Below are 25,717 nucleotides of genomic sequence, written 5' to 3' on the forward strand. Positions count from 1 at the left end.
TAGATCAACCATAAACCATATAATGTAGCGTCCCATTTGTCTGGATGAGATTTTTGTGTTTTGTTCTCGTGCTGGTTGGAGCATTAACCTTCATTGAGTACTTTGATGATAACTCTTCATTGCAGCTCACAAACTCAAGAAACTCTAGCTGTAACTCTGTTTCTACAGCTTGGTGAGATATATTTAAACACAGTTAATAATTGTCAAGCCCTCGTAAAAGTCGGTAAACATTCATATCTGTCGCTCCTCTGTATCTCAACTGCTGCCACCTGTTGCCCATCCCTGCAGGTACAGCAGTGCTGGACGCTCCCTGCTGGAGCCTTTAATGCAGCGCTACTGGGAATGGCTGGTAGGACGTGTCCCTTCCTGGATTGCACCCAATCTCATCACCATCATTGGCCTGGCCACCAACGTCTTCACCACCCTCGTGCTCGTCTACTACTGCCCAACTGCCACTGAGCAGGTTAGCCGATAATCTTAAAGAGGATGAGGTCCATAGCTACAGCGCTACTGTTATTGTTATTTTCTGTCAGTGTTTTATATTAAAACATAACCAGATATGAAAGTGGTAAGATTAGGTCATAGGAGCTGCTGGAAGGCTTTTAATGTGAAGCCTCAGAAGAGCTCGGAGAAAGAAAAGTGTAATAAGAAAATCATCAGTTAACTCATGATTGAAAGCAGTGTTGGTAAAGATGCTTTTAGATTGGTATATAAAAGAGAAACATTGGCACTGTGGTGTTGTCTGTGTGTTTGTGCACATTTAAGCCTCAGTGTTGCTTTTTTGGAGGCAGAAATGATGTTAATTGAACACAGGATGGAGAGAACCTTCAAAAAAACAACAGAAAAATAATATAAATGTGCTTATTAATTCTATAAAGTTGGACATTTTAACATGGGAATCTATGGGGTTGATGAAGTTTGAGGGTCAGCCTCAAGTGGCCATTAGAGGGACTGCAGTCTTTTTTGTTCTTGGTGTTAACTTCGCTGTTCAGATGCTGAGGTTGCTGCTTGGTCACGATTTCCTTTTGTTTGTGGAAGTTATAAATGGTTATCAATATCAATCTTATTAAACAGGCTAATAAGTATTAAATGCATGTTTTGAATAAAGTCACTTTGAGCTGACTTAATTTGTTGACAAAGAGTCAAGATGAATGAATCAAATCATAAAGACATGTCACTTGCTCTGGCTTATATCCATGTAGACAGCTTTGTAATGATCTTTTAGTCTTTGTAATGCTAACCCATCGGACTGTAACTGTATTTAATTTCCACTGAAAACATCCTGGTTGGTCTGGAGAGTCCACATACCTGAATACCAGTGATTTTCCTTTAGAACTACCTTCAACCTCCAACAAAAACTGTTGACTTTCATATGTGAGCTCTTAGGACTCAAATATATGAGAGCTTCTTTAATTACTTCAGCTACCGTATATATATATTTTTTAATCTGGTGATATTTATTTGGGTGACAGAGGGGAGTAAAAAGGCAACTGACGTTCTTGCAGCCAGCACTGACATGTTGCTGCTGCTTCTGTCATCTGTGGGCGTTTCAGCTACATTGAAATATCAAATCTCACAATGAGGGGGGAAAAAGTGAGAGTATTTCTGTCTGCTCTTACATTAGAAACTGCACAGGTGCTTTTGTTTCTCCAGTGTCCTTAAGGTTTAATAAATTATTCTGATTCTGATTTGAGTGCGTTTGTCTGTAAAGACTTGAATGAGAGCGACAAGTGAAGCATTTTACACACATGTAATAATTGACTGAGCTGGATGAGTTACTACAACTACAAGCCTAAAGGCAAAAAACTTTAATGACTGTTCAGATGATCTCCGTTCATTTCCACTCACTTAATTAATCTACATCATTCATTCATCATTGTATGTGAACAAGGCCTCACACTTCATAGTAGGAACTAAACTCCCCACCCAGTTCCTCTTTCACCAGCACCACAGTACTCATTATGAAAGGTGTTGGCACAACCCTAACAATTGCAGTCTCTGTGTTTATGTATGTTAATGAGGTGAAAGAAACCATCATGTTCATGCTGCCCAATCCTCCACCAGCCACGGCATGTAAAATTTGCCTTAGACCGCACCTGTTCGTGAGCATCGCCATAGAGTGACCTCTTCTTCATGTGATTATTTGTGTTTTTTGCTCCAGGCTCCTCTCTGGGCATACCTGTTGTGTGCGGTGGGTCTTTTTATCTACCAGTCGTTGGACGCCATCGACGGGAAGCAGGCCAGACGCACTAACAGCAGCTCTCCGCTGGGTGAGCTGTTTGACCACGGCTGTGACTCCCTCTCCACCGGTCAGTTTACATCCTGTTTGATTCTGTGTTTCAGAAAATCTGAAGCTCAGTGAACAATCTGTGTGTTTTTTCTCTGCAGTGTTTGTGGTGTTGGGAACCAGTATAGCAGCGCAGCTGGGCACCAACCCAGACTGGATGTTCTTCTGCTGCTTCGCCGGGATGTTTATGTTCTACTGTGCACACTGGCAAACATATGTGTCAGGAACGCTGCGCTTTGGGATGTGAGTCAATAAAAACTGCGCATTTTCCTTTTCTTCTTTAAGAGAACAGTTTGCAGCCATTTTTCTTATCTGTCAACACACGTAGTCGTCTTAAGACCAGTCTGTTTCATTTCTGATTTCACAGCAGTTCTTACTGATGCTTCACTGTGCTGAGTTTGTTAAAGAATTGATTAATATCTCATCACCGCACACCATTAGTACCTGTTGCTTTGAAGACCTTTGTCTCTATCTGTGGTGGAAAGTAAGACAATGACAGATTTCTTCTGATCTCCACAGTGAGCAGTTGTGCGTGGGTTGTGTCTCAGTAAGCTAACATTTTATTTGTACGCCTCAGCCGTAAAAGGCTGATGGGGTATTGTTGTCCACCCATCGTGCGGGTGGACGTAAATTTGTGAATGTAATAACTCGAGAACAAGGCGATGCTGGAGCTTCAAATTGATATCGTATGTGCACCTACTAAAAATTTTGGATGAGTTTAAATTTCAGTGACCTCGACCTTAAGGTCAAGTTTTCTGAAAATCCTGCGAGTACGATAACTTGAGAACAAGGTGATGAAGGATTTTGAAATTGATACCATCGGTTTATCTACAGGGAGGCTAAGTACTGTTTATTTATGGGGGGGGGGTTTAAATATGCAACCACTTTGCAATATGCAATCACAGCCTCACTGCTGTTCATGAAATACATTTTTGGTCTATTGATTCTTCTGGGTGCAAATGTTCCTTTTCTGGTTTTTTTGTTTTGTTTTTTTCATTTTACATTTTTTGTCAGTCTCGTTTCTTCCGTCATGTCTATCTACATAGACTCGCTCTATGTAGGATTTAAAGGATTAATAAATGTCCACATCAGGAGGCTGGAGTAGTTCAAAGTTCAGACGATTACCTCAAAACATTTGTGCTGTTTTAATGGTGTTCATAATTATTTAAAAAAAAAAAAATACTCTGCTAGGTTTAGGCACTACTTCCTGACAGGACAACTCATGGCCATGAACTTGATTTACTTGAGTTTCTGTAACTATTCCATGTTTTGCCATAAAGCCAGGCCAATTTTACACAGTTATGCAAAATTTTAAACTGAAAGCAATAAAGGCTGCTGAAGTTAGCACAGCTAGCATTAGCCCCACTTTGTGTATTCTGGCATTTTATATGCGTAATATTACGCACGACACAAATGGCCGCACAATTCATAGGATTTCATTATCAAAGGATGTTGTTAAGTCTCAAATGGTACTTAAACACACACAACAGCTGTAGAGTCTGTTTAATTCAATCTGTTAGGTTTCAGATGTTTTTCTGGCTGTAAAACTAGTCAACTAGTCTGAGTTTTTTATTATTAGTAGTAAATTGCTCAGTTTGTCAGCCAATAATCTCTGATTTTTATTGCAAATGAGGGTGACATAAAATTTTTATGGTGACTGACTTAAGAATTGAAAACCCTGGAAAGTTCTAGTTGTTTACTTGACCTTTATGTGTGCTCTCACTTTTATTGAACTCTTTCTGTATAAATATAAACACTGATTTTTCTTTGAACACAAATATTAGTTTGATGTGATTTATTTTTAAAGCCAGCATCTTCATATTAGGCAGAATGGACTATTAGTATAGAAAGAATGTCGTCATTTTGAATCACCTCCTGACTTTACCTACTGAAACCTGTGAGAATCAGAATCAGAATACTTTATTGATCCCTGGGGGAAATTATTTTTTTTTGTTACCCAAAAAAAAAAAAAGTTTGTTAAAGAATTGATTAATATCTCATCACCGCACACCATTAGTACCTGTTGCTTTGAAGACCTTTGTCTCTATCTGTGGTGGAAGGTAGTCATAAACAGGTTTTTCAGGAATTCAGTCCAAAGCTTTGAAAAAGTTAATAAAAGGTGCAGCGAGTTAATTAGACCTGAGGTTTAGTCTTGTCATTAGATCGCAGCATTTACGAGTTCAGGTGACCCGCAGTAAATGTGGATGTGTTCTGTGTGTAGATTTGATATAACAGAGGTGCAGCTCTGTCTAGCAGGATTACAGATGCTCACAGCCACTGTGGGTCCCTGCCTGTGGAACGTGATGGTAAACTTTCTGGCTGCTGCCTGCATGGCTCGCTGTTGTCCGCTTCCACAGTGAACTCTGACCTGCATGGAGTCACATGGTCAGATCAGCTCGTACTCATTTCTGCTTGAAGGTGCGGTCAGTAAAATATGGCTCTGAGTAGCATCAGCTGAAGCAATTGGGCAGCTAGCTTTCATCTGTTAAATATAACATTTATAAGATTTTAGTTTCAAACTTTTGTTAAGAAGGACTTTATGCGTTTACATTTTTATAAACTAAATATTTTGATTAGAGGCCATGACAGAGCCTCCACCTGGTTTTACAGAGTGGCTGTACACGCTCTCTGTTGTACCTCTCTCTTCATGTCAACCGTAACATATGGGCAATGAACCAAAACTTTAAAACTTGGACTTATCACTCTAAGACCCGTTCCCACTGATTTTCAGCCAATGACGTGTGTAATTAGGTATATGTCAGTCTAAGAATGGCTTGACAGCCACCTTTCCACTGAGACTATTTTTAATGAAGCAGTATAAGAGTGTATTAACTGAAGGGGCCAGATGCATCTCTCTTTAATGGGGTTTTTTCGCCTCTTAAGAATATGACTTTCAGATCCTGTCTGTCTGCTCTACACAGGTTTTTTTTTTTTTAGTCCTCCCACGTCGTCTTTTGTACTCCAGTTTAGTTTCCTCAAAACTTTAAAGACACACTGCACACCAAGCTGACAGATGCCAATTTATTCAGCTAACAGCTCTTTGGGTATAAACATAACATGCTGCTAGTCACAAAGTCTCTGTTATGTGTAGACAAAACATTGGTTTAGCTCTTGAGTTGGGTGCCTTTATCCTGTAATGATTCATAGGTCAGTCTTTAGTAGCTTAAAAAAACAAATAAAAGAAAGTCCTGGAAATGGTCAGGTGGAAGGACTTGACTGAAAATTAATGGAAAAAGCAGCCAATGTCAAGAGGAAAAACTTTGAAAGACCCTCAGAAAACTTGTAGAATTACTGCTCAACATCGCTTACAAAAAAATTTAATCTGGCTTCTTGGAAGCAAAGCATGAACGAATGAGCGGTGGCTTCAGACTTTAGAACAGTGCTCTATATCCCAAGACAGACTGTCAGCTTTGGAGCCAATAATAAATGAAAACATGTTATCAGATGGTTTTCATGATCAAAATATAAGACAAACTTCGGCTGTCACCATGATCACAGCAAGAAGCAGATAAGGTGGAAACGAGCAGCAGAGGAACTGCAGCCTTGCTCGGGTATTGTCTACATGCATCAAACCTGATGTCCTAGTGACGTTTACTAGACCCATGTCACAGTTTGCCCTGCAGTAAACTTGCTCAAGTCAAAGAGATCAGGGGAGTGACTCACGCTGCTGACAAAACTCGTCCTTTTGTTGACCGAGCCAGTGAAATATTGCTGATCGCACCTTTTAACCTCCAAATCAAACGTGTCGAGCAGAAGAGCGGGCTCCGTGTCCGGCAGCTTGTTGTGGAGGAATGCTGCAGGATGACTGTGTGCTGTTATACGTCACTAATCCTCACCGTAAACTCTCTGCTTTCTCCTCCCACTCAGCATTGATGTGACTGAGGTGCAAATCTTCATTATAATCGTGTATTTGCTGGCCGCCGTGGGAGGATCTGCTTTTTGGCAGTCACTGGTAATTCTGATTGATCTTAATCTGAAGAAATTGGAACCAATGACAGTGAGACTGTAATGTCATGACGTTTAATTGATCATTTCACAGTAATGCTGCTCTAACAGTCATGTTTGAACTGTTTTACTGTAATTGTTATAAGTAAGTGCCTTTTAGTAGTCTCTAACATTAGTCATGGTTGTTTAAATGAGGGTGGTGTAGTGAATGTGCTCTCAAAGTACAAAAATGCAAATTTTCTGTCTGATCAGGATTTGTTTTGATGACTTTGTGTTGCATAAAAGCATCTAAGATTTCCATGTCAATGTCTCGAATTCCAGATTCCGATCCTAAATATCCAGATGAAAATGATTCCTGCCATCTGCACTTTGTTAGGAGCCATCTTCTCCTGCACCAATTATTTCAGAGTTATTTTCACAGGAGGTGTGGGCAAAAACGGATCCACGATAGCAGTAAGCCCTCAGTGTCCTGTCCTGGTTTGTAATGCCTCTTTTTGACTGATGCGCTGCACAGCTCTGCCCTGGTGCCTTATGAGAACCGCCCAGTGTTTTGACCAGCTTGACAACCTATTTTTACATAGCAGATGATGGGGTAATTTACACACGGGGGGAACTTGATCTGCAGGCTGTGTCTTATGTAGCAGAGTACGTACAGCTGAAACCTATGTTAATGGATATCTGTAGAAAAAGAGCAGAATAAAGTTTCATTTCCATTCAGAATAAAAGCATTGTTAGGCTAGCTTTAGTTTGTGTTACAGTTTTTTGTACCTGAGCAGCTCCTCTGTCAGTTTCCACTGATACTAATTGTCTTTTTCTCCTCCCTTGTCTTGCAGGGAACCAGTGTCCTCTCTCCAGTCTTACATATTGGTTCAGTCATAATTTTGGCGATGATGATATACAAAAAGTCTGCTGTCCAGCTCTTTGAAAATCATCCATGTCTTTATATCCTGGCATTTGGCTTTGTCTCGGCCAAAATCACCAATAAATTAGTTGTAAGTCAAACATACTTTTTTTTCTCTCTCTTTATAATCATCATTAGTTTATATTTACTGAATTATGGTTGCGCTTTGTGTTTTTCACGGTTGTTATTCCTGATATCCTGCATAAAGATAGTCTGGAGAGGATGAACGATGCTCAGTGTTCAAGAAGGGTTTTAACATTTTGCAAGTTTTACTTGTGAGCATCAAAGGTGTGATTAGCCTAGCTTAGCATAAAGACTGAAAGTAGGATAAAACTGTTTGAATAGTTCCATCAACAAACCAAAAAAAGCTTATGTTTTTCACTTTGTAAACCTCATGCATGAGGTAGCTAACGTGCATATTTAATCGTTTCAGCTTTACTTCAGCTTATCAATGAAATAATAATTATTGGGAAAGGATTCCTGAAAAAGCATAGACGCTGACAAACTTAGCTATTTTTCCTAAGCCAGCTGAGAGACATGATCTCTCCAGGCTATCCTGGCTCTGCCCTGGCGTCTCTTCTCTGTTCAACATGTCGAAACGCCACACCTAACTCCTTTTGGTGTTGAGGATTAGTGGCTCTACTTTGAGCCTTTCCCAAATAACCACACTCCTTTATCTCTGAGGGCCCAGACAATGAGGAAGCTAATTTCCACCACTTGTTTTAGTGTGTAATTCTTTCCGTCACTACCCATAGCCGTACGTAAGGACAAAGACTGCCAACCACTAAAACTGCTTCCAGGTTTTTGGTACAGCATCCAAAACACTGCAGACACTGCAGGAGGATAAAAACAGGATTGTTTGTTTCTCCTATTTACACTGTTGGCTTTTCAGCCGCTTTCCATCAACAATCACGACACACGGTTGAAACTTAACATTAAAACTCAACATTTGACTCTCAGTTTAATTTATTGGTTGCTGACATTGTTGCCAACAGCAGCAAAAGGGACTCCGATCCAGGCAGGAGGCTTTGGCGTGAACTTTGCATGTTGTCTCCTCGTACTCACACAGGTTTTCTACTGGACCTTGAGTTTCTGCTGGCATTAGAAAACATGTTTGTTACTGCTCATCATAACAAAAAGTTATAAATACAGGTTTCAAAATAGAGATTCACAATAAGATTCACAAATGCCACAAATAATTATTCTAAAACCTGTTATTGTAAAAAATAAATAAATCTTTGGGGGGGGGGATTCAAGAGTCTAAACATCCCCAGGAAGAGACTTCTGAACTGCTCATGTTTAAAACGGTCTTCCTTTCCTGCTCAAAGTGGAGAGATGCTGGATGAGAGGCATCTCTGAAGATGTTCACAGACTAAACTTTATAAAATTAGGACAGAGATGGGGTGGGAAAACTCCCCAATAATTTAAGATGCATGCAAGATTCATTAGGCGGGCCACCACATCAAACTGTAGCAGAGGAAGTTTGATGCAATTTATGTAGAAAACTGAAACTTCAAACAACTCCAGTGCCTTGCAGAGATGACTGTTTAATTGAAACTCTGTGTGTGTGTGTGTTTGTGTGTGATCTTTGTGTACAGGTAGCACATATGACAAAAAGTGAGATGCATCTCCACGATTTAGCCTTCCTGGGACCAGGACTACTGTTCCTGGATCAGTATTTCAATAGTTTTATTGATGAGTACCTGGTGCTCTGGATTGCACTGGTAAGTACGCACGATGCCAAGTTTGGATAAATGTGGTCATGACATTTTTACTTTGAAAAGCTGGAAAATCACAGAGGTAACTAATAATATGAGTGACGGCTGTGTTCCATTTAGCTGGGTCATGTCCAGAATTCAGTGTTTATATCTTTGTGTTTTTCCTACTCTGATAGTCACAGTGTCACCTTCAGTCAGTTATTGTTGCTGTTTAATCCATAATCGTTACACCTTCTCACTGATGGTGTCTGTGCTGTATGGAAGCCCATTGTTGCCTGTAAAGGTACGAAGCAATAAGTGAAATTGGTGTTCAGTGAGAAAACCCTGCTTCAGTCTGCACCACCAGGCAGTGTCAAGACTGTTATAAATGAACAATGATGTTATTTCTAAATTAGCCCAAACATTTATGCTTGTTAACAAGGACAAACCACATCACTTAATGAATTGCTGGCATACTTCAAATACAAATCATCCCTAGAAACAAAACGTAAGTCCGTAAAATTAAATATATATAAATTTACAGTTTAAAATAAACCAATTTTGTCCTTCAAGATAAAAAAAACAAGTAGAAACAGATTTGTATCCGATGGACCCAAGCAGATATTTTTTATATATTTATAATTTTGGTTGCATTTGTTATTGCAGCTCTGTTTAAAAAATAAATAAATAAATTTTAAAAATGTGGTAATAGTGGGCTAATAAGGTGAAAACAAGAAGGTCATAACACATAAATGCTAAGTTATTACCAATTAAATGCTTGAGTAAAAGCCAACTAATCGTCTTGTATCAAGTGGTTTTAGCTGAGCAATGTTACACTGAAGTTTATGTAATATATATTTTTTTTTTTGTAATAAGGTGTCAGAAACTGGGGGGATAATGTGGAAACATGCATGATTTTGAGGAAACCAATTAGTAATGAGTATCGTCTTTAAAATCTTTTAGAATAAAATGGAAACATCTGTCCATTTAATTTTCTTGTATGCTGGCTTTAAAGTGGTATTAATTCATAATAATGACAAAGTATTGATTGGTGTTTCAACATATTAGGAGACTATTACTGTGTTATAATGCTGGAATTAGTCCTGCCATATGTCCCCAGCATTCGTCACAACACACAGTATGCATGGCCAATATACCAGTATCAGTATTATACCACTGTTACCTGTTGGTTTTGCTTCATAGCCATACATTTGCTGTGTAATATTACTCAGCTAAACCCAGTGCTGATACAAGATATTACTTAATTATTTACATATTATGTGGTAAATAAGTTTTAATAAGTTGCAGGTTCTGAATTATCTTCTTGTTTTCTCCTTATGACAACACTGCTGCTGAGCTATCATAAAAAGTGCTACCATGATTTATCAAAGGGTCGTACGGGCGCATGCTGGAACATCTTAAACGTGTCTTAATTGGCCAGCCCATATATCAGTATCTAGTTTTCATTTTCTTGGCATCAGTGGGTTTCCGCAGTGTGTTAAGCTCCTGTTTTTCTGCTTTTAAAGAGTGACCTTGTTTCCTTCTCTCCCGCAGATCCTTTCCTTGTTTGACTTGGTGCGTTACTGTGTCAGTGTTTGCAACCAGATTGCCTGCCATCTTCACATTTTTGTTTTCAAAATCAAGCCTTGTTCAGTCCTCGGCTCAGCTCCTCACTGAGGACACGCCGGCCATTACTGACTCTGCACCCTTCCTGTTAGCTGCACTCACCTTTTCTTCCCTCTGTTTTCCACGTAGAGACGCAAGGGGGGGTGACGTGGTGTAAACTGTGTGCTTCTGCCAACTGAATGTCAGGACAAATAATATATATTAAGATACTGGAATATTACTGTCATTGTCTGTTTTTCACCAGTGCAGAATTACATTTATACCAGTTTCATTTTCTGCTCCAGTACTAAGAAATCTTCTGACAAACTTACAGTTGCAAAGAGCAGATATTTCAGGAGAGTACAGGTGCTACTCAGTATGCTCAACGAGAGAAACTTACAGCGTGTTTTAACTGTTCACGTGCAAGAAAATGTATAGGAACCGAATCGTTCTCTTTGCTTTTCATGATTATAATTTTTGTAACTTTACCTTTTTGCTATTGTAAATACCAAACTGTTACACTGTCTGTGCTTTCTTTTAAGTTACAAATCCTATTTTGACACATTTATTTAACCTTCCTTCATGTGTATGATTTTTAAAGACACTCCATCCCCTACACAAAAACAGTGCAGCTGTTTTACATCAGCAAAATGTGGTTTTGGAGGAAACCTGATGCCAGTGTTACTTCCTCTTTCTTTCTTTCTTTTCTGTTTAAAGCAAATCAGAACGTCCTTTTTGTACAAGCCTGCAAATTATTTCACTGCCACTTTCTTGGTTAAATTTGCACTTTGGATTTAGGTTCAGGTGAGAGTTTGGTTTGTTTGTTAAGCTCTTTGCTAATATAGTCATCATGAAGTTGGTACTTTTGTTACGGGGTATAGGCTTTCTTTTATTTATATTGTAAACGTAAAGGGGGCTGTGGACGAGGGCAAAAGGTCATTTAGTGTGCTGTAGTGAAAGGTCCGTCAGCTCCTTTTGACCTCATGTACGAATGAACTCAAATTTCTCATTTTTCAGTTGATGAGAGCAAAGATCAAAACATCTACAGGTGGAGTGAAGCAGTAGACTTATTTCATCCAATTCTGTTACTGATCTCTGCTTTATTTATTGGTGTTTTTTGTTTATTCGTTTTGTTTTTAAGTGTCAAATTCCACAATGATAAGAAAAATTATCCGCCTGCTTCTTTGTTTTTGTTTATTTTTCTGAAACATTTTATCCTGTGTACTTTTTGCAAAAAAGTCAGGTTGAAATTGTGCATTTGGGGGGAGTGGTATTGTTTTGAAAAAGCAGATTAACATGCATTTTGCGCTCTATATTAGATGCATTCCCTGCAGCATGTCAAAATAAAACTGCACTCCATGTGTGTTCCAGTAGTGCAACGGTTTAGCTCATTTTTAATGATTTATCTGGCTTTGAGACATAGACTATGCTTGTTAGTAGGTCGGTTAAATTTCCCTTTCACTGTATTTGTCAAAGAACAGTTTTGAATAACAGAAAATGTGAAAATGAAACATACACATGAAAAATGGTCCTTCGTGTGTTGCAGCTACTTTACTGAATCACTGCTGTGTGTTCAGTGTTACCATCCGCCTGCACAGTACATCACGTTTCCTCCAAAACACACGCCTGCCTCAGCAGAACAGGTGCGCATGTGAGTGTGCGGGAGGTGAGGTCACCTGATGATGTCACGGGTTTTAAGGTTGTGACTGATTGAGTCAGATCAAACTTAATAAAAATGTGTTGATTTGAAATGTGGCTGCTGGTCGCTCTGCCTCCACATCGTCGTCGTCATCTGATGCTGTTACACCTCAAACCGAATGTGTTTATCGCTGCTGCTGCTGGAGAGGACCTGTAGTGACGGCCTGCATTCACGTGGAGCTCATGTTTGTCCTTAACAGCAGGGGTTAGCTTCTTGCTTTTACATGTTGTGCCTGTTTTATTTACTTTCTGTTGAATACTCCCATCTGCAGATACTGTGCTTTGCCTCTGCGCCGTGTTTGAAATGACCCACAATGCCAAATGTTAACTGAATTGAGAGGCTCTCAGTGTACATTGTCCTCCGAGCTGCGTCATTGTCTCAGCTGGATGAGTTCTTGTGCAGGGCAGCGGTGGTGGTGTTATCTGGATGAAAAGAGACTGATGGCCATTGATTCATGTAAACAAAGCCTTCTACACACAAGTGTTAAAGGACCACTTCACCCAAAATCACACAAACCATTGTCCTCTAATGCCTTAAGATGAAATATTATGGCTCAGTGTATTGTGTTTTTATATCATGCAAATAAAGTCATTTTGAGTAAAGAGGTTTAATGAAAATAAAGGTTAAAAGAAAAACATTTGCGTGAGGGTAGAGTGCTTAAAGGTTTTGTGTATAATGTGATGGAAAATGGGAAAGTTGGAACACATATTTAAAGTCTTGACAGCTCATATAATGTATTTTTTAAGTTGTTATTCCCTTTTTGTCAGAAAATGTGAATATTATAATTAGACTAAATGGGAAATTAATGTAGAAGAAAAGCTTTAATATACTGAGATTAAAACTACAATAAATACTGAAAAGCAACACTGCTGGCAGAGGAAAGAATAGACTAAAGGTGCTGAAAGAAGAAAATTTGCAATACTTTGAGAATGAAATTATATTCGGTGGATGTTTTCTAAAAAATACATTGAAAGTTTCTGCTGCGTAAAAAATGCTGGGCAATAAAAATAGTTTGGTATGGTAGAAAATAGGGAAAATAGCTATGAGTAGGTAAACTGCTTTAAGATATTTCTGGATTTAATCACTTCATAATGAAATGCCAATGTGTTTTTCAATGGTAAAGTAAAATTTAAAATATGGTAAAGACAAAAAAAATTAATTTTAAGTTTATTCATAATTGTAAAGAATAAAATCATTTTAACAATATCAGAATCTAGCTTCAGTTTTGGGGCAAAGTAAAACTAAGTTGATAAACAGAGAAAACCTTAATTTCTCTAATATTTCTGTTTTGCTTTGAAGGCATAAAGAAAAATTAAAATCTCAGAAAATTCTGAGGTGGTTTTGCGCTTTGGATGAAGTGCGTCTTGAAGAACACTGATGAGTCCAGTTTTTGTTGATTTGTTTTTGACAGATTTTGTAGTTGTAAATTCTGCACGTTGTGCAATAAAGAATAGTACTGACTCAATGTCACATTTATTTTATCAATAATATTCATTTTTATCCTTCTAAATTCTGCAGTTGGTGTCTGATCGTTGATGTAGGAGATGATGAGCTAATACCCATGTGTAGTATTCTGCTGTATAGTTTTGTACTGTAACTAGAGACTCTGAGAGATTCAGCATCAACACATATATAGTTCCTGATGTGAGGTCACATCTCTCATTGTTACCAGTAAAGGTTTGCCTTAAACCCGTTTGTTTTCTATTGTTTTGTACAGAGACCAGCGTGTTGTCAATGTGTGCGTTGGTTATGTTGGTCAGACTGCCAAGCTCAGGTATCTCATCAGTGTGCACAACACTGTGTTCTCTTAAGATGGTAAACAAAGTCACCTGACAATCTCTCCTTCACCTGCCATTGCGAATAAATTTCATACTCCAGCCTGGAACCAGGTTTGTACTTGTGTTTTTTTACTGTGAACATCAAAGTGATGGATTCACCTGCCTGCTTCTGTACCTTTCGGTCTTCCATGGAAAAGACTGGTGATTGCACAGAGCGCCTTGAGTTTTAAACAGTGATGTAAGAACAAGATGATAAATGTCAAAGGAGTGCTTTAATATTTATTGTCTCCATAATGCATGTTTACAGAATTACTCAATAAGTTAGGGACAGATCTGAAGAAATACGTAATGAAAGGTGAGGTTTTTAGAGGCCCAGCGTCAAAGGAACTGTCTTTGGAAAAGATCCAGGAATTTTTGGAAGAATTTACGAGCTTTACTATTGTGAGGTAGGATCTTTTGTGTCGTATCTTTGCAAATGCATATCAAAATGAAATGAGAAAAACTGGGAGATCTTGATGTTGAGGGTCTTGATGTTCTCAAGAAAATATAACGAATTTATGTAGATCTTTCTATCCTCCTCATATATATGGGCGTGCACTATGGAAATTAAAAGAAATACCTGCTTGACCCCTGAAGTGACAATGTTCCTTTTGTATACATGTCAAACTCGAGGCCTGGGGGTTCCAGCTATCCTGGGTCTGCCCTGGGGCTTCCTTCTGGTGGAATATGCCCGAAGCAACTCAGGCAGGAGACGCACAGGAAGCATCCTTACAAGACAGCCGAATTACCTCAAGTAGCTGGAATTAGAATTTTCTTCATAATTTTTTCTTTCATGTTTTTGTTTTAAATGTTTAAAGAAGTCACCATCATCTGCCAAAACAGTTACCTGGGGCAATTACTTCAGTTTCTCGGCTGCTTTGATCTGGATCTACCTCAGCAGCCATTGGGTGAGAGCAGGGTGACCCTTGACATGTTGCCAGTCTATCAGGTCCAGCCAAAAGAGAGAACTCCTTACTCTCATGTCCACACCTATGGCTGATCTAGAATCTACAGTTAAGATAAAAAAAAAAAGTATGTGTTTGGACTGTGGTAGAGCATGCAAACTACATAAAAGGGACTCATTGACCAGGAAGTCTGAACCCAGAACCTTGTTGCAGTAAGGTGACCATGCAAACCGCTGCACCGCCCTGATCTAATACAGGATTTCCTTGTTTCTTCTACACAAACACCTTCTGGTGAAACACTGTCACCCAGTGGTGATATTAGTTCCTTTAAACGACACACTTGCACAGTTTTTCATGCTACTAGAAAGCTTCCCAAAGGAGCTTGACAGCCCCTCCTTGGATTTAGTTTGTCTCAGTATCTTCTGTCTTTTCATGTAACTCCAGACTGAATATGCGAAGATCAGAGCTCAGTGGGATCCAATCCACCATCTGCTAAAGCTCCTTCTCCTCTTGTTGCTGAGTCGGGCAGTATGTTTGGGCTTTCTGTTATGCTGCAGCGGGATTTAGGATCAGATGCTTCCCTGGAGGTTCTGCTTGATAGATCAACATCTAAAGTCTCTTAAGCCACAGAATTATGTGTCTGATATGCAAACATGCACATAAATGACATAAATGAGATTAAATGCTGATTTCAAAATTCATATTTTTAATTCTCTGACTCCGCTGGAGTAGATTTACATGGCAACTCAAAATCCATCTTATGTTGCTATAAAACTTTTCTCCCTTTAAACATTCAAAGCCTAAGTGATCATAAGTGAAAACCCAATTACAGCCTTTTAGATAAAATCCAAAAGAAATTCTTTGGTTAATACTTTTTGATCAGTGATTATTAGAACGATTGTTTTACCCTGACTGAAATAGAAAAATTTAAAAACCAGACTTGCACATTCTGAGAGCACAGAATTAAGATTAGTTGGAAAACTAGAAACAACACACAGCAAAATAAAGAAAAAATAAAAAAAAAGTCTGAGAGTTCAAATAAACCCTCCCACAGATTTTATACGGGAAACACTATTGCTGGGTTAAAGTAACACTTATTAACACCATCTGAATTCGAATGCACACCAGTTAGTTCACCTGTTCCACCATCCAGGTGTTGTTTTTCCCACCATGAGTTTGACATTGAACTTAGCAAGGAACAGAGCTTCTGTGCACAAAATACTGCTCTGAACATGAGGTGTCCAAGGACTGTTGGTTGTACCATACAGCCATCTGGCACAACATAGAAAAATTAGTCTGGACCCTGTAAGACGTTTGAACATCAAAGGGCTTCAAAGCAACTCAAGTCATGATGTGTAACAGCTGAAACCTGACTCTCTGATATCAAAAGCAGATCTCATCTCTCAGAAATACGTTATAGATATTATTGAAAACTAACATCTCATTGGCAAAGTCTGTTTGAACAAAGCTGAAATTTATTTTATCTGACATGTCAGACTGAATAACTCTAAAAACAAATTACAATACCTTTAACAGGTAAGGACTCCCATTGATAGAATGATTTGTGGCTAATTTCACTTTAGGTTCTTTTTCTATGATGCAAAAATATTTTACTTTACTAAACACAAACATCCCAGAAACCCTCCTGATGAATAACTATAAACGTCAGCACTCCAAATCTTCTTCAGAGAACCTGCCACCTTATAAACGACCAACACTAAGTAAGACAGCTGCTCCATTACTTCCTCAAGTTTGCCATAGTGTATGAATCAACACTTTTTTATTTGGCACGGAGTTGTTATAACATTTGATGCCCTCATGCAGACCTCCAATTTATCTGGACTTGAGACCAGCAATAGGAGTACACCAGCTGGTGACCTCCTAAGGCAGGTTGTCCATGGGCTACTAAAACTGACTTGAATGAGAAATAAATGGGAATATTTAAGCTGTCACACCAACTATCTACATGTCATCCTTGACTACATATATGAGTCTCTCTCTCCACATGCCCTGTCTATCTTGGTCACTCCAAGTGAAAATCTTAACAGCTTCACCTCTGCCACCTCCTGTCTTTACGTCAGTGCCACTGTCACCAAACCACACATCACAGTAGGTCTCACCAACATGCTGTAAACCTTTCCTTTTGTGCTTTATGCTGTCCTTGAAATTTGTTTCTACACACTCTTTTTTTTTACCTCTCTTCACACTGTCCATTGCTTTGGGAAAATGAAATAAAATCAATAAAGAAAAATAAAATCAAATAACATCACATAGATATTTAATGCATTTAATATTTTAGCTGTTCATGTACTTGTTTATGTTTGAGTTTAAGAGCTTTGAGTGTATGTCCTTAATGCCTACAAGCTCGCCTGCGAGTCAAAATTCAGGAGGTAAAGTAATATTTGTGGCTTCTGACAGGCGCATGCGCAGTTTTCAGTAAGGAACTCGAACGTTGTAAGCGCTTTAAAAAGTTTACATTATAAATGAGAGTCGGTTCCTTTTTCCGGCGATTACGGTGATTGCCGGAGGTCTGAGAAGCTGCTTCGGGGTGTGAAACGAGTGACTGGAGCAGTTTTGTGCGCGCTGGGGGGGTTATGGTCGCAGGAGGACTCGAGTAACGTGAGTGTCATTATGTTGAAGTAGAGAAAAACTGACTTTCTCTCTGCGATTGTTGGTTCCTCGCTGTAGCAGCTGTCTGCTTCAAGAGAGAAAACTTTAAAGTAAAGATGTCCTATTCAGCAAATTCATTAGTGAAGGCTACTTAACGAAGCTAACTTTAGCTGGCTAACTAGTTGCTATAAATTTTATGATTTTAGCCATGCTTTAGCCATCTTTTAGCCATGTTTTGTAGACGTCTCTGTCAGTATTTGTTGGCTTTATGTTGCCAGTTTAGCTCCATGCTTTGTTTTGGTCCCTCTGTCTGTAGGTGGCTCTTTATTTTCACGTGTAAATAAATACGTGCGTTCATTTGCAGCTTAATGTGTTGTCAAACGCCTTAAATAGTCTATTTTTACAATGCACTTTGGTATTGAAACGTCTCCCCTGTGAGATATTTTCACTTTGTTTCGCTTCCTCAGTGAGAACAAGGGAATTTCCTGCACTCATGTTTGTACCCTAACACATTTTTGTCTCTCACGAGTCATGCAGTAACTCACATGGGCTTACCTGGATATTTTCTTTTTAAAAATTCCATCCTGGTGTATTGGTTATTTTTTGTTAAACGAAAGTCTGGTGCTATATCAAAACACATTTTGTATATTCTAAGCTAGCTCCCAGTAAAAATTAGCATTTTTTTGTGCATCTCATCATTATTGCTAAGAGGTTGTGTGAAATAATAATTAAGATCTTATATCATAGTCTTTGTACACTTCTGCATTCCCTCTTTCTCACCTGGTAGCTGTGATTTCACTCATCTACCTGCCCTTCAGTGAAAATGGCATGTTGCACAAAACTGGGCAAAAACAGTATAAACTGTTACCTGTTATTATTCAAGGGTTTTTACTGAAACTTACTTCTTCAAAAGTACGTTTTTAGAAAATAAGTAGCAGAACTTTACTGCAGAATAATCCAAAATACAATACAACTTAATTATATTTGTATATATTTAATAAAATTATTATAATAATTATTGATTTGGGTTTTTGGTGAGGATGCACCTTTAAATCTGTTTGTTTTTGTTTTTTTTTAAGTTATATCTAGTAAACTACATTTAATAAAAATGCTGGCCATTGTCTCTATATGTGGGATGGGGGGACTGAGGATAAAAATCGTGTCCATGTCAAGTAGTTATTTGGGTCACACTATTACGAACATGAAAGTGTTGTTCTTTAAACTTTACAGGTAAAAAAATGACACGATGGCTCTGGGCCACTAAAAAAAAGTATGCTGGGCATGTTGAACAACCAGCTGCTGGGATATTTTGGTTAATGCTGGTGTATGCGTTTAATTTACTGAGTGCTTCTCCTTCTAAAATTGTAATCTAGTTTTGTTATTTCTTAGACATTAAAAGCCATATAATTGACTTTGGCTGTTTTTGTGTGGGGAAGTGTTATGTTGAACAGTGCTTTTATATCAACATAAATACGTTGTTAACTAATTAAGGTTCAGATTAATTTCTTTTAAACATTTCAGAAAGACACAGCTGATGATATTTTGTTTTCTTTAAACAAACTAATAATATCCCGTTTAGACAAAGTAAAGGATGCATTCGAAAAATATCGTATGAATGTTTATTTTCTGTATTAGAAGTACCAAAATTACATTTACTTCCCTGTGAATGTGCATATATACATTTCCTTACTGAATACAAAATGTCTCCTCCATAACTGAAAGGATTCACTTCAGGTCTATTTTAATCATCCTGGTTTACATCATCATTGGACCAGAACAGGTTTCCAAACCAGTTGTGTTGTAACAATCTGTCTCATGAGTTCTTGAACATTTTTTTTACTTCCTGCTTTCAACAGAAGCATTATGACTCGGTCACAAACAATGATCAAAGCACTTTTTTTTTTCAGATCACTTAAATCACAATCTCAAATAGGAGAATGTAACCCCACTTAAACTCTTTCACGTGCAAAAACAAACAAAATGATTAGAAACATTCGTCACTGGGTGCATGTACATCTTCACAGTTACTTGTGCATGTGAAAGCATTACTCAGTATCTGGACATATCAGTGTAAAAATACAGTAGAGTTGGGCTGTTTTTAACAAGATATTCACCCTCTTTGGACTCTTAACAAGTTAAAGTTTAATATTTAAAGTTAATGATGTTGTTATGAGATCAAGTCAGGCTGAAATCCAAGCAGAATAGCTTTTTTTTTCTGTAACCTAATTTGACCATCAATATAATAGGATATATGATAGTTTCAATATTGAAACTGCACGTTTATTGGCTGTTACATTAAATAACACATAAAACATCCAAAATTTCAAAAAGTGCTTTTTGAGTAAACTTTAACAGGCCGTGTCATTGTGTGTGACAGGTGGCTGGTCAAAGAATGTTAGAGCATATGAAAGGTCTTGTTTTTACTCACATTTAGATATCAGGCTCACCTTTGCGAGCTGCAAGTCTTCCTGTGTTTCAAAGTATAAATGTTCAATTTTACGTTGAGTGGTAAATGTGCTAAAGTAATGGTGCACAACTCCCCAGCTGATTCGCAGATCAGGTGGAAACTGACTTAGAAATTAAATGCATGAAATTATTAAAAAATAAATAAAGATGGAGTGCTCTCATAATAATGATGATGCTGATGTTTTGGACAGGGCACAGTGAATCAGCATCAGTGCACACATCCAGTGAGGGCGCCATGTGGTGGTTCCAGCAGGGAATGTGCTTCCTCCCTGCCGCTCTGGTCGTCTGGACGGCGGCGTCCTTCATCTTCCCTTACATCACGGCGGTGGTGCTGAGACACGTGGATCCTTTTGTGCCGTACATCAGGTCTGAACAAACACAGAGGAAATTTAAGTATTTTTGATGTTAAATAATAATTGATTGAACCTTTTGATCTGTTTAAGAAACAAACCAGACTTTTATAAACCAGCATTTGTTTGGTGTTACAGTGACACAGGAACGATGGCACCGGAGAGGTGTGTGTTTGGCATCATGATGGATGTGTCAGCCTTTTTAGGTAACGCACACACACACGGCTCTATTCTGTAAAAATGGTGTAAACACACAGTCATAACAGTAAAAGTGCTCAAACACATAGTGTAGCTGATGGTTATTGTGCTTGCAGGTATGGCCACGATGTACGTGCGTTACAAACAGGTGGAGACTCTGTTGGGTGTGGACGATCTCAAACTCCTCAGATTGAACTGCATCGGGCTCTGGGTGGGCTGGACCAGCTCCTTCGGGATGTGCGTAGTGGCCAACTTCCAGGTGCGTGCTGCTGCTGGTCTGGAATCATTTTCTACATGCTCAGGTTCTGACGCATCGATCGTGTTATCAGTGTATCTCTGTGTCTGTTTGAGCAGAAGACCACCATTTTCTACATGCACCTCGTGGGGGCGATTCTCACCTTTGGGTTCGGGGCTCTTTACATCCTGCTTCAGTCGGTGCTCTCCTACTACATGCAGCCCCACATCCACAGCAGGACCATCTACCTGCTGCGCCTCTGCATCGGATTCTGGACCCTGGGCAGCATCTTCAGCAGTATCCTTCGACCCGCTGACCCTGTGTAGTCGTCATTTTTGCTTTAATCTAAAACAAGCAGCAAACTCAGGGCCTGAGAATGAAGCCAACAGAAGCAGTGCCTCTTGCTCCTCAGCCAACACACCCAAGTTGGCTGTTTCTTTGGCAAGTGTGCTTATAAAACATTCCAGAATTAGTCAGTTGAGCCATTGCACTGTTTTCATGCCTTTTCAAGCCTCTTTAAAAGTTTATGTTCCATAAAATTCAGTCAGTTACTTGGCAGTAATGTCAACTAACTGATTAATGCATGTTGCACAAGTGCAGTTCATCATGCTAACACGTGCTAGATGATAGTTTAGCAATAACCACCACTAAAGACACATTATACACAAAAATAATAAAAGCATATGCATGAATAGCTGCAAATGCATAAATACAACCCTTTAAAATGTTCTGGTGAAGCATTTAAATCCAGTTTTTCCTGTGAAAATATCACCAGGCAATCAGTCGAAGGGTAAATACCGAGGATGCAAAACGTGCAGTCCATAATCGGCAGCTGCATCTGTCTTTTCGTCTGTTTGTTATATCCGATGTCCTGATGACTCTGAAAACAGTCCTCAACAGCCTATCAGTGTTTATATCTTCAGTCATCATGTACACCAGTCTGATAGGTGTCGACGTACCTCGCAAACTTCACTGGACTCCTGGAGAGGCGGTCAGTAGTCTTCTGAGTGTGTTAGAAGGTTGAAAGTCATCAAAGTATTTTTTTTTTTTTTAGTCAAGAAAAATATGTTTTACTGTATTAATTCTTCAATTTTTAAGGTTTTGTCAGCACCAACAGCCACAGAAGATCTTTGATTTTAGCCAGCAGCTCTGAGCAGATGAACTGCTCCCACTGGGACACAAATACTCTTCATTTAGTATTACTGCAGCATTCAAGCTTGTCCTCTTTTTCCTTCAGGGTTACACGGCTCACATTATCAGCACAATCTCTGAATGGTTTCTGGCCTTCTCCTTCATCAGCTTCTTCCTCACCTACATCAGAGATTTTCAGGTACTCTTTGTTTCACTCACAGCAGCTGCTGAAGGTCTTATTTGACAGATTTACTCGTAACATAACACAATAATGATCTCGGCCTTGCTCCGGGGACTTAAAAAGGAAAGTCATTTAAGTGGAATCCTTTTTTTCCCTCCCCTTTGACTCAGCTAATAAGTTTCTGTACAGAACAAAGTAGCCCGTGTTGCTTCGGTCTAACTGAAATACCACAAATGATGCCACTGAAGAGTAAAAAAAGAAGAAAGCATTCCTTTTATGTCTGCATTTACAAAGACCCGCTTCCTAATCTTTTCTTCTTTTTTTCTTTCCTTCTTCGTAATAAAGAAAATAAATCTGCGAGCAGAGGTTGATTTGCAGAGCAGTCACCTGTACGACTGGACTCACGGGCACAACCCTCCATCACATCACAACGGTCGCGCACCCTCTGAAGTGTCTCCACTGCTGGCGGGAACAACATGATGAGAACAGGACTTCCTGGACCAATTTCTTTCTTTTTTTTTCCCTTTTTATTTTAATTTACATTTAAAGGCATTTTATAAAAGATTTCTGACAGCTGTAGTGGTTCATAAAGAGTCAGTACGCACATACAGTGTCTCCTCCTAACATGTAGTCAGACATTAACGTTCGGCTGTTATGCCATTATTTCTTTCTCTACCTCTATAATGTGGAAGTGAATTTAGTTTGAGTCTTAATAATCCACAGCAGGCAGATGTCATAGTAAATATATCACCGAGTCCTGGCAGCATTTATGGTCCCTCCACACTTTTTTCTGTAGCATGATGAGCAGGAAACCAGAGAGACTAAACGGGTGTTAATATGGTTTTATTTTTTACCATTTTTAAAAGTCTTTTTTTTGCTTTATTTGAGTTTTTGTTATTTTTTTAATATAATATGTGCGGTATCTGTAGAAGTTCAGATCAGTACATTCAGTGAACCTGCATGAAAGCTGCTTCAAGCTGGTTGTGTTGACAACTTTGACCAATTCAGTTAGTTAGGGTTGCCATTTGTATTGTTCCAGCTTTTCACTCCTGAAGCAAACATTTAATCTGAATTTGGGGAAAAACCTTCTTTGAAATCAATATTACAAATCCGAAGAGTCGCACATCTCAGTTGTCCGTTTTTTATTTTTAGTGTGTGTGTGTGGACTCTTTGTGCCTTTACTCTGAAGACACGTGTTTGACTGGTGGTCCTACTCGCAAAGAGATTATCTTTGTGAACAACAAGGTTATTAATACAGATATAAAGGACATATCTTTAGTTTTAGTCTTTGTTAGTTTGGTCGGATTTGTCAACAAGATGTCTGATGAGGTTTTGGTGCTTTTGTTACTGAGACTTGGATATCTACATGACTGAGACTCACCTGCCTTTACAGTCTTTTGTTTTTATCTAGTCTGATTTTCTTAAATCTGTCTGGTGACTAAAACTTACACATTGAAATGGATAAAAAAAAAATGAAACTGACATGAGAAAACCTGCTCTGGAAGCTAACCAAAGAAACAAACTTTAAGTAAAAATGAAAATTAACTAAAAAAACAAAAAATTACTCTTGCAAACCACACATTTGAAAACCATCAGACAAACAGAAAAAACACTGAGAATCATGCAGATTGTGAGGCTTTCTTGAGAGAATCCTCCAAATATGTGGGAAGACCAGAGTGCTGGCAGGTATCCCATTACCTTCCTTGTATAGGGTTCGGTGGAGAAAGAAATCAGAATCAGAATACTTTATTAATCCCGAAGGAAATTAGGGTTACAGCAGGCAGCACGCTAATGGCGCATGCTAAATCAAACTAAATAAAAACCTGTCTGACTGAAGAGAGAAAACTAGGAGGAGAGATTTTTTTTATTATTATTATATGACCTGGTCAACATGAAGCTTTTGCACTTTTCTGTCAAACTATGTAACCGCTTTGCACTTTTTATCATTACTCTTTCAAAAAAAAAAAAAAAAAAAAGGTATTCATGTCCATTTATGAATCATTACTGCTGTTCCTTCAGCAGTCTCTGGAGTCATTAGATGGAAAACTACTGTTTAAATCTAAGTCAGTCTGTTTGTATTTCAGTTGAGCCGCCGGCTTGTTCAGTTCAGCAAACATTAACTGAAATAAGGTTACTTTTCTCCTGGGTGGGGTTTCATTCAGTCGTGTTTGGCTGGCGTCAATAAAAAAAATAACAATGCAGTTATGTTATCAGAAGTTAACCTGTAGTGTGCCACTGAAATGATTTTGATCACTGAAAGTGTAAAAACATTCCTAAAGAAAGACTTTTATAACTTGGTTTCTAAATAGTAAAATTTTAAAAGAATTTTATCCTTTACATTCTTAATTCATTGTATCTGTTTTGGCATATGTTGTTTCCTGGTTACTTTAAAGGTGCGCTGTTCAGGTCTTGTTGAGGAAAAAAGGTTTACTGTCGGTGTGACACTCTAAAGCGCTCAATTTATTATTTTACTATCTTTAAACAATATATTTTTGTGTCTCCTGGCACACTACAGATGGCACTTCCTTGCTGTCAGTTAACATGTGATATGTTCTCATATCATATCATATCTACAAATATATAATCAAACAAATATATAGTCTGAGAACGAGCTTCTAACTTTAAACCCTTGTTTCCCCTCTGTACTGTGGCATCTGATGTGCATTTTTATACAAAAACTAATAAAGCTGCACTTGTGTTTCAGTACTTTACATAAATGTAAACTTCAGTTCTGTCTATACAAATATTTTGATATAAATAAATATGTAAATATACTGCTGTTTTCTAGTCTTTTTTTTAGTGTTTTATTAAGAGAAAGACTGGGCATGTAAATAATCCTAAATTCAAATCTGAGGGGTTTAACTTCTCATGGTGGAAAAAAAAAGCTTTTTAAAAGCTTTCACCACCAGGGGGCAGCATTTCCAGTGTTTTGAGGCTGTGCCACCAAAGTACAGCCCAGGGGTCCGTTCTTCGTACCTCGCTTACTACATCCAAGATCAAATCATCGAGCCAACTTTGAGCTCGCTATTCCGGTTCTCCGAACACACCTGTTGTTGACGATTAGTACAGCTGGATGAAGTAATGTGAGATCACTGGGTGGCTTAACAGGGGCTACGCATCGATAGTAGAAACATTGATCGGCAACCCTTTGATTGGTCGGCGAAAATGTCGAAGGAGCGCGCTCAGTATTTTTCGGCAGCAGAGCAAGAACTCTTGATTGAGGGATTTCAGGAGTTTCAGAGTTTAATTAAAACGCAAGGGAACACTGCAAAGGCTGCAAAAGCAAGGAGAGAGGGCTGGCAGAAAGTTGCTGACAAATTAAACTCGTAAGTAATTTAATTATATTATATATACATATTATATCATATATACTATTATATTAATTCATTATATTTCCTCTTTCACATTAGAGCCACAACAGGACCCACTAGAACATGGGAACAAGTAAAAGTGAAATATAAGAATATTCTACAGAATGGTAATATTTATCACTTATATTGCTTTTAGTCTCTTGAAAGAGACCCTGAAATAATCTGTTTGTTTGTTATAACAGCAACCAAGAAAAGGGCAGAGCAAAAAAAGACAGGTGGTGGTCCTGCACCCCCTCGTCACACCCCGGCAGAGGAGCTGGCCCTAGGGTTGAATGCCACCAGACCCATTGTTGAGGGCATCCCTGGGGGCAGCTCTTCC

At 38.6% G+C, this 25,717-nt stretch overlaps 2 protein-coding genes across 3 annotated transcripts in view; both read left to right on the plus strand.

Annotated features, from left to right (window-relative positions):
* Positions 1-12,769, plus strand: part of cept1b (choline/ethanolamine phosphotransferase 1b) — a 20,136-nt gene extending 7,367 nt beyond the window's left edge. Inside the window, exons 1-8 of one of the 2 annotated variants that reach the window (XM_042218963.1) lie at positions 29-463; positions 2,162-2,309; positions 2,389-2,530; positions 6,155-6,239; positions 6,554-6,685; positions 7,066-7,224; positions 8,732-8,857; positions 10,385-12,769. In XM_042218963.1, the coding sequence (XP_042074897.1) occupies positions 326-463; positions 2,162-2,309; positions 2,389-2,530; positions 6,155-6,239; positions 6,554-6,685; positions 7,066-7,224; positions 8,732-8,857; positions 10,385-10,507 (1,053 nt within the window). In that variant the 5' untranslated portion in view covers positions 29-325 and the 3' untranslated portion in view covers positions 10,508-12,769. Of the gene's footprint in view, positions 1-28; positions 464-2,161; positions 2,310-2,388; positions 2,531-6,154; positions 6,240-6,553; positions 6,686-7,065; positions 7,225-8,731; positions 8,858-10,384 lie in introns of those variants that run through there. The other variant, XM_005917800.2, reaches the window with a different exon arrangement.
* A 4,508-nt stretch (positions 12,770-17,277) lies between these two features.
* Positions 17,278-24,801, plus strand: dram2b (DNA-damage regulated autophagy modulator 2b). Its single transcript, XM_005917801.3, has 8 exons — positions 17,278-17,475; positions 20,124-20,298; positions 20,421-20,488; positions 20,597-20,739; positions 20,835-21,012; positions 21,624-21,706; positions 21,953-22,045; positions 22,373-24,801. Exons 2-8 carry the CDS (start codon positions 20,168-20,170, stop codon positions 22,505-22,507), a joined length of 831 nt encoding a protein of 276 aa, XP_005917863.1. The 5' UTR covers positions 17,278-17,475; positions 20,124-20,167; the 3' UTR covers positions 22,508-24,801.
* Positions 24,802-25,717: the final 916 nt, after the last annotated feature.

The sequence above is a fragment of the Haplochromis burtoni genome, unplaced genomic scaffold (assembly GCF_018398535.1).
Source record: "Haplochromis burtoni strain Fernald_Lab_line unplaced genomic scaffold, NCSU_Asbu1 Contig_26, whole genome shotgun sequence".
NCBI classification, from domain to species: Eukaryota; Metazoa; Chordata; class Actinopteri; order Cichliformes; family Cichlidae; genus Haplochromis; species Haplochromis burtoni.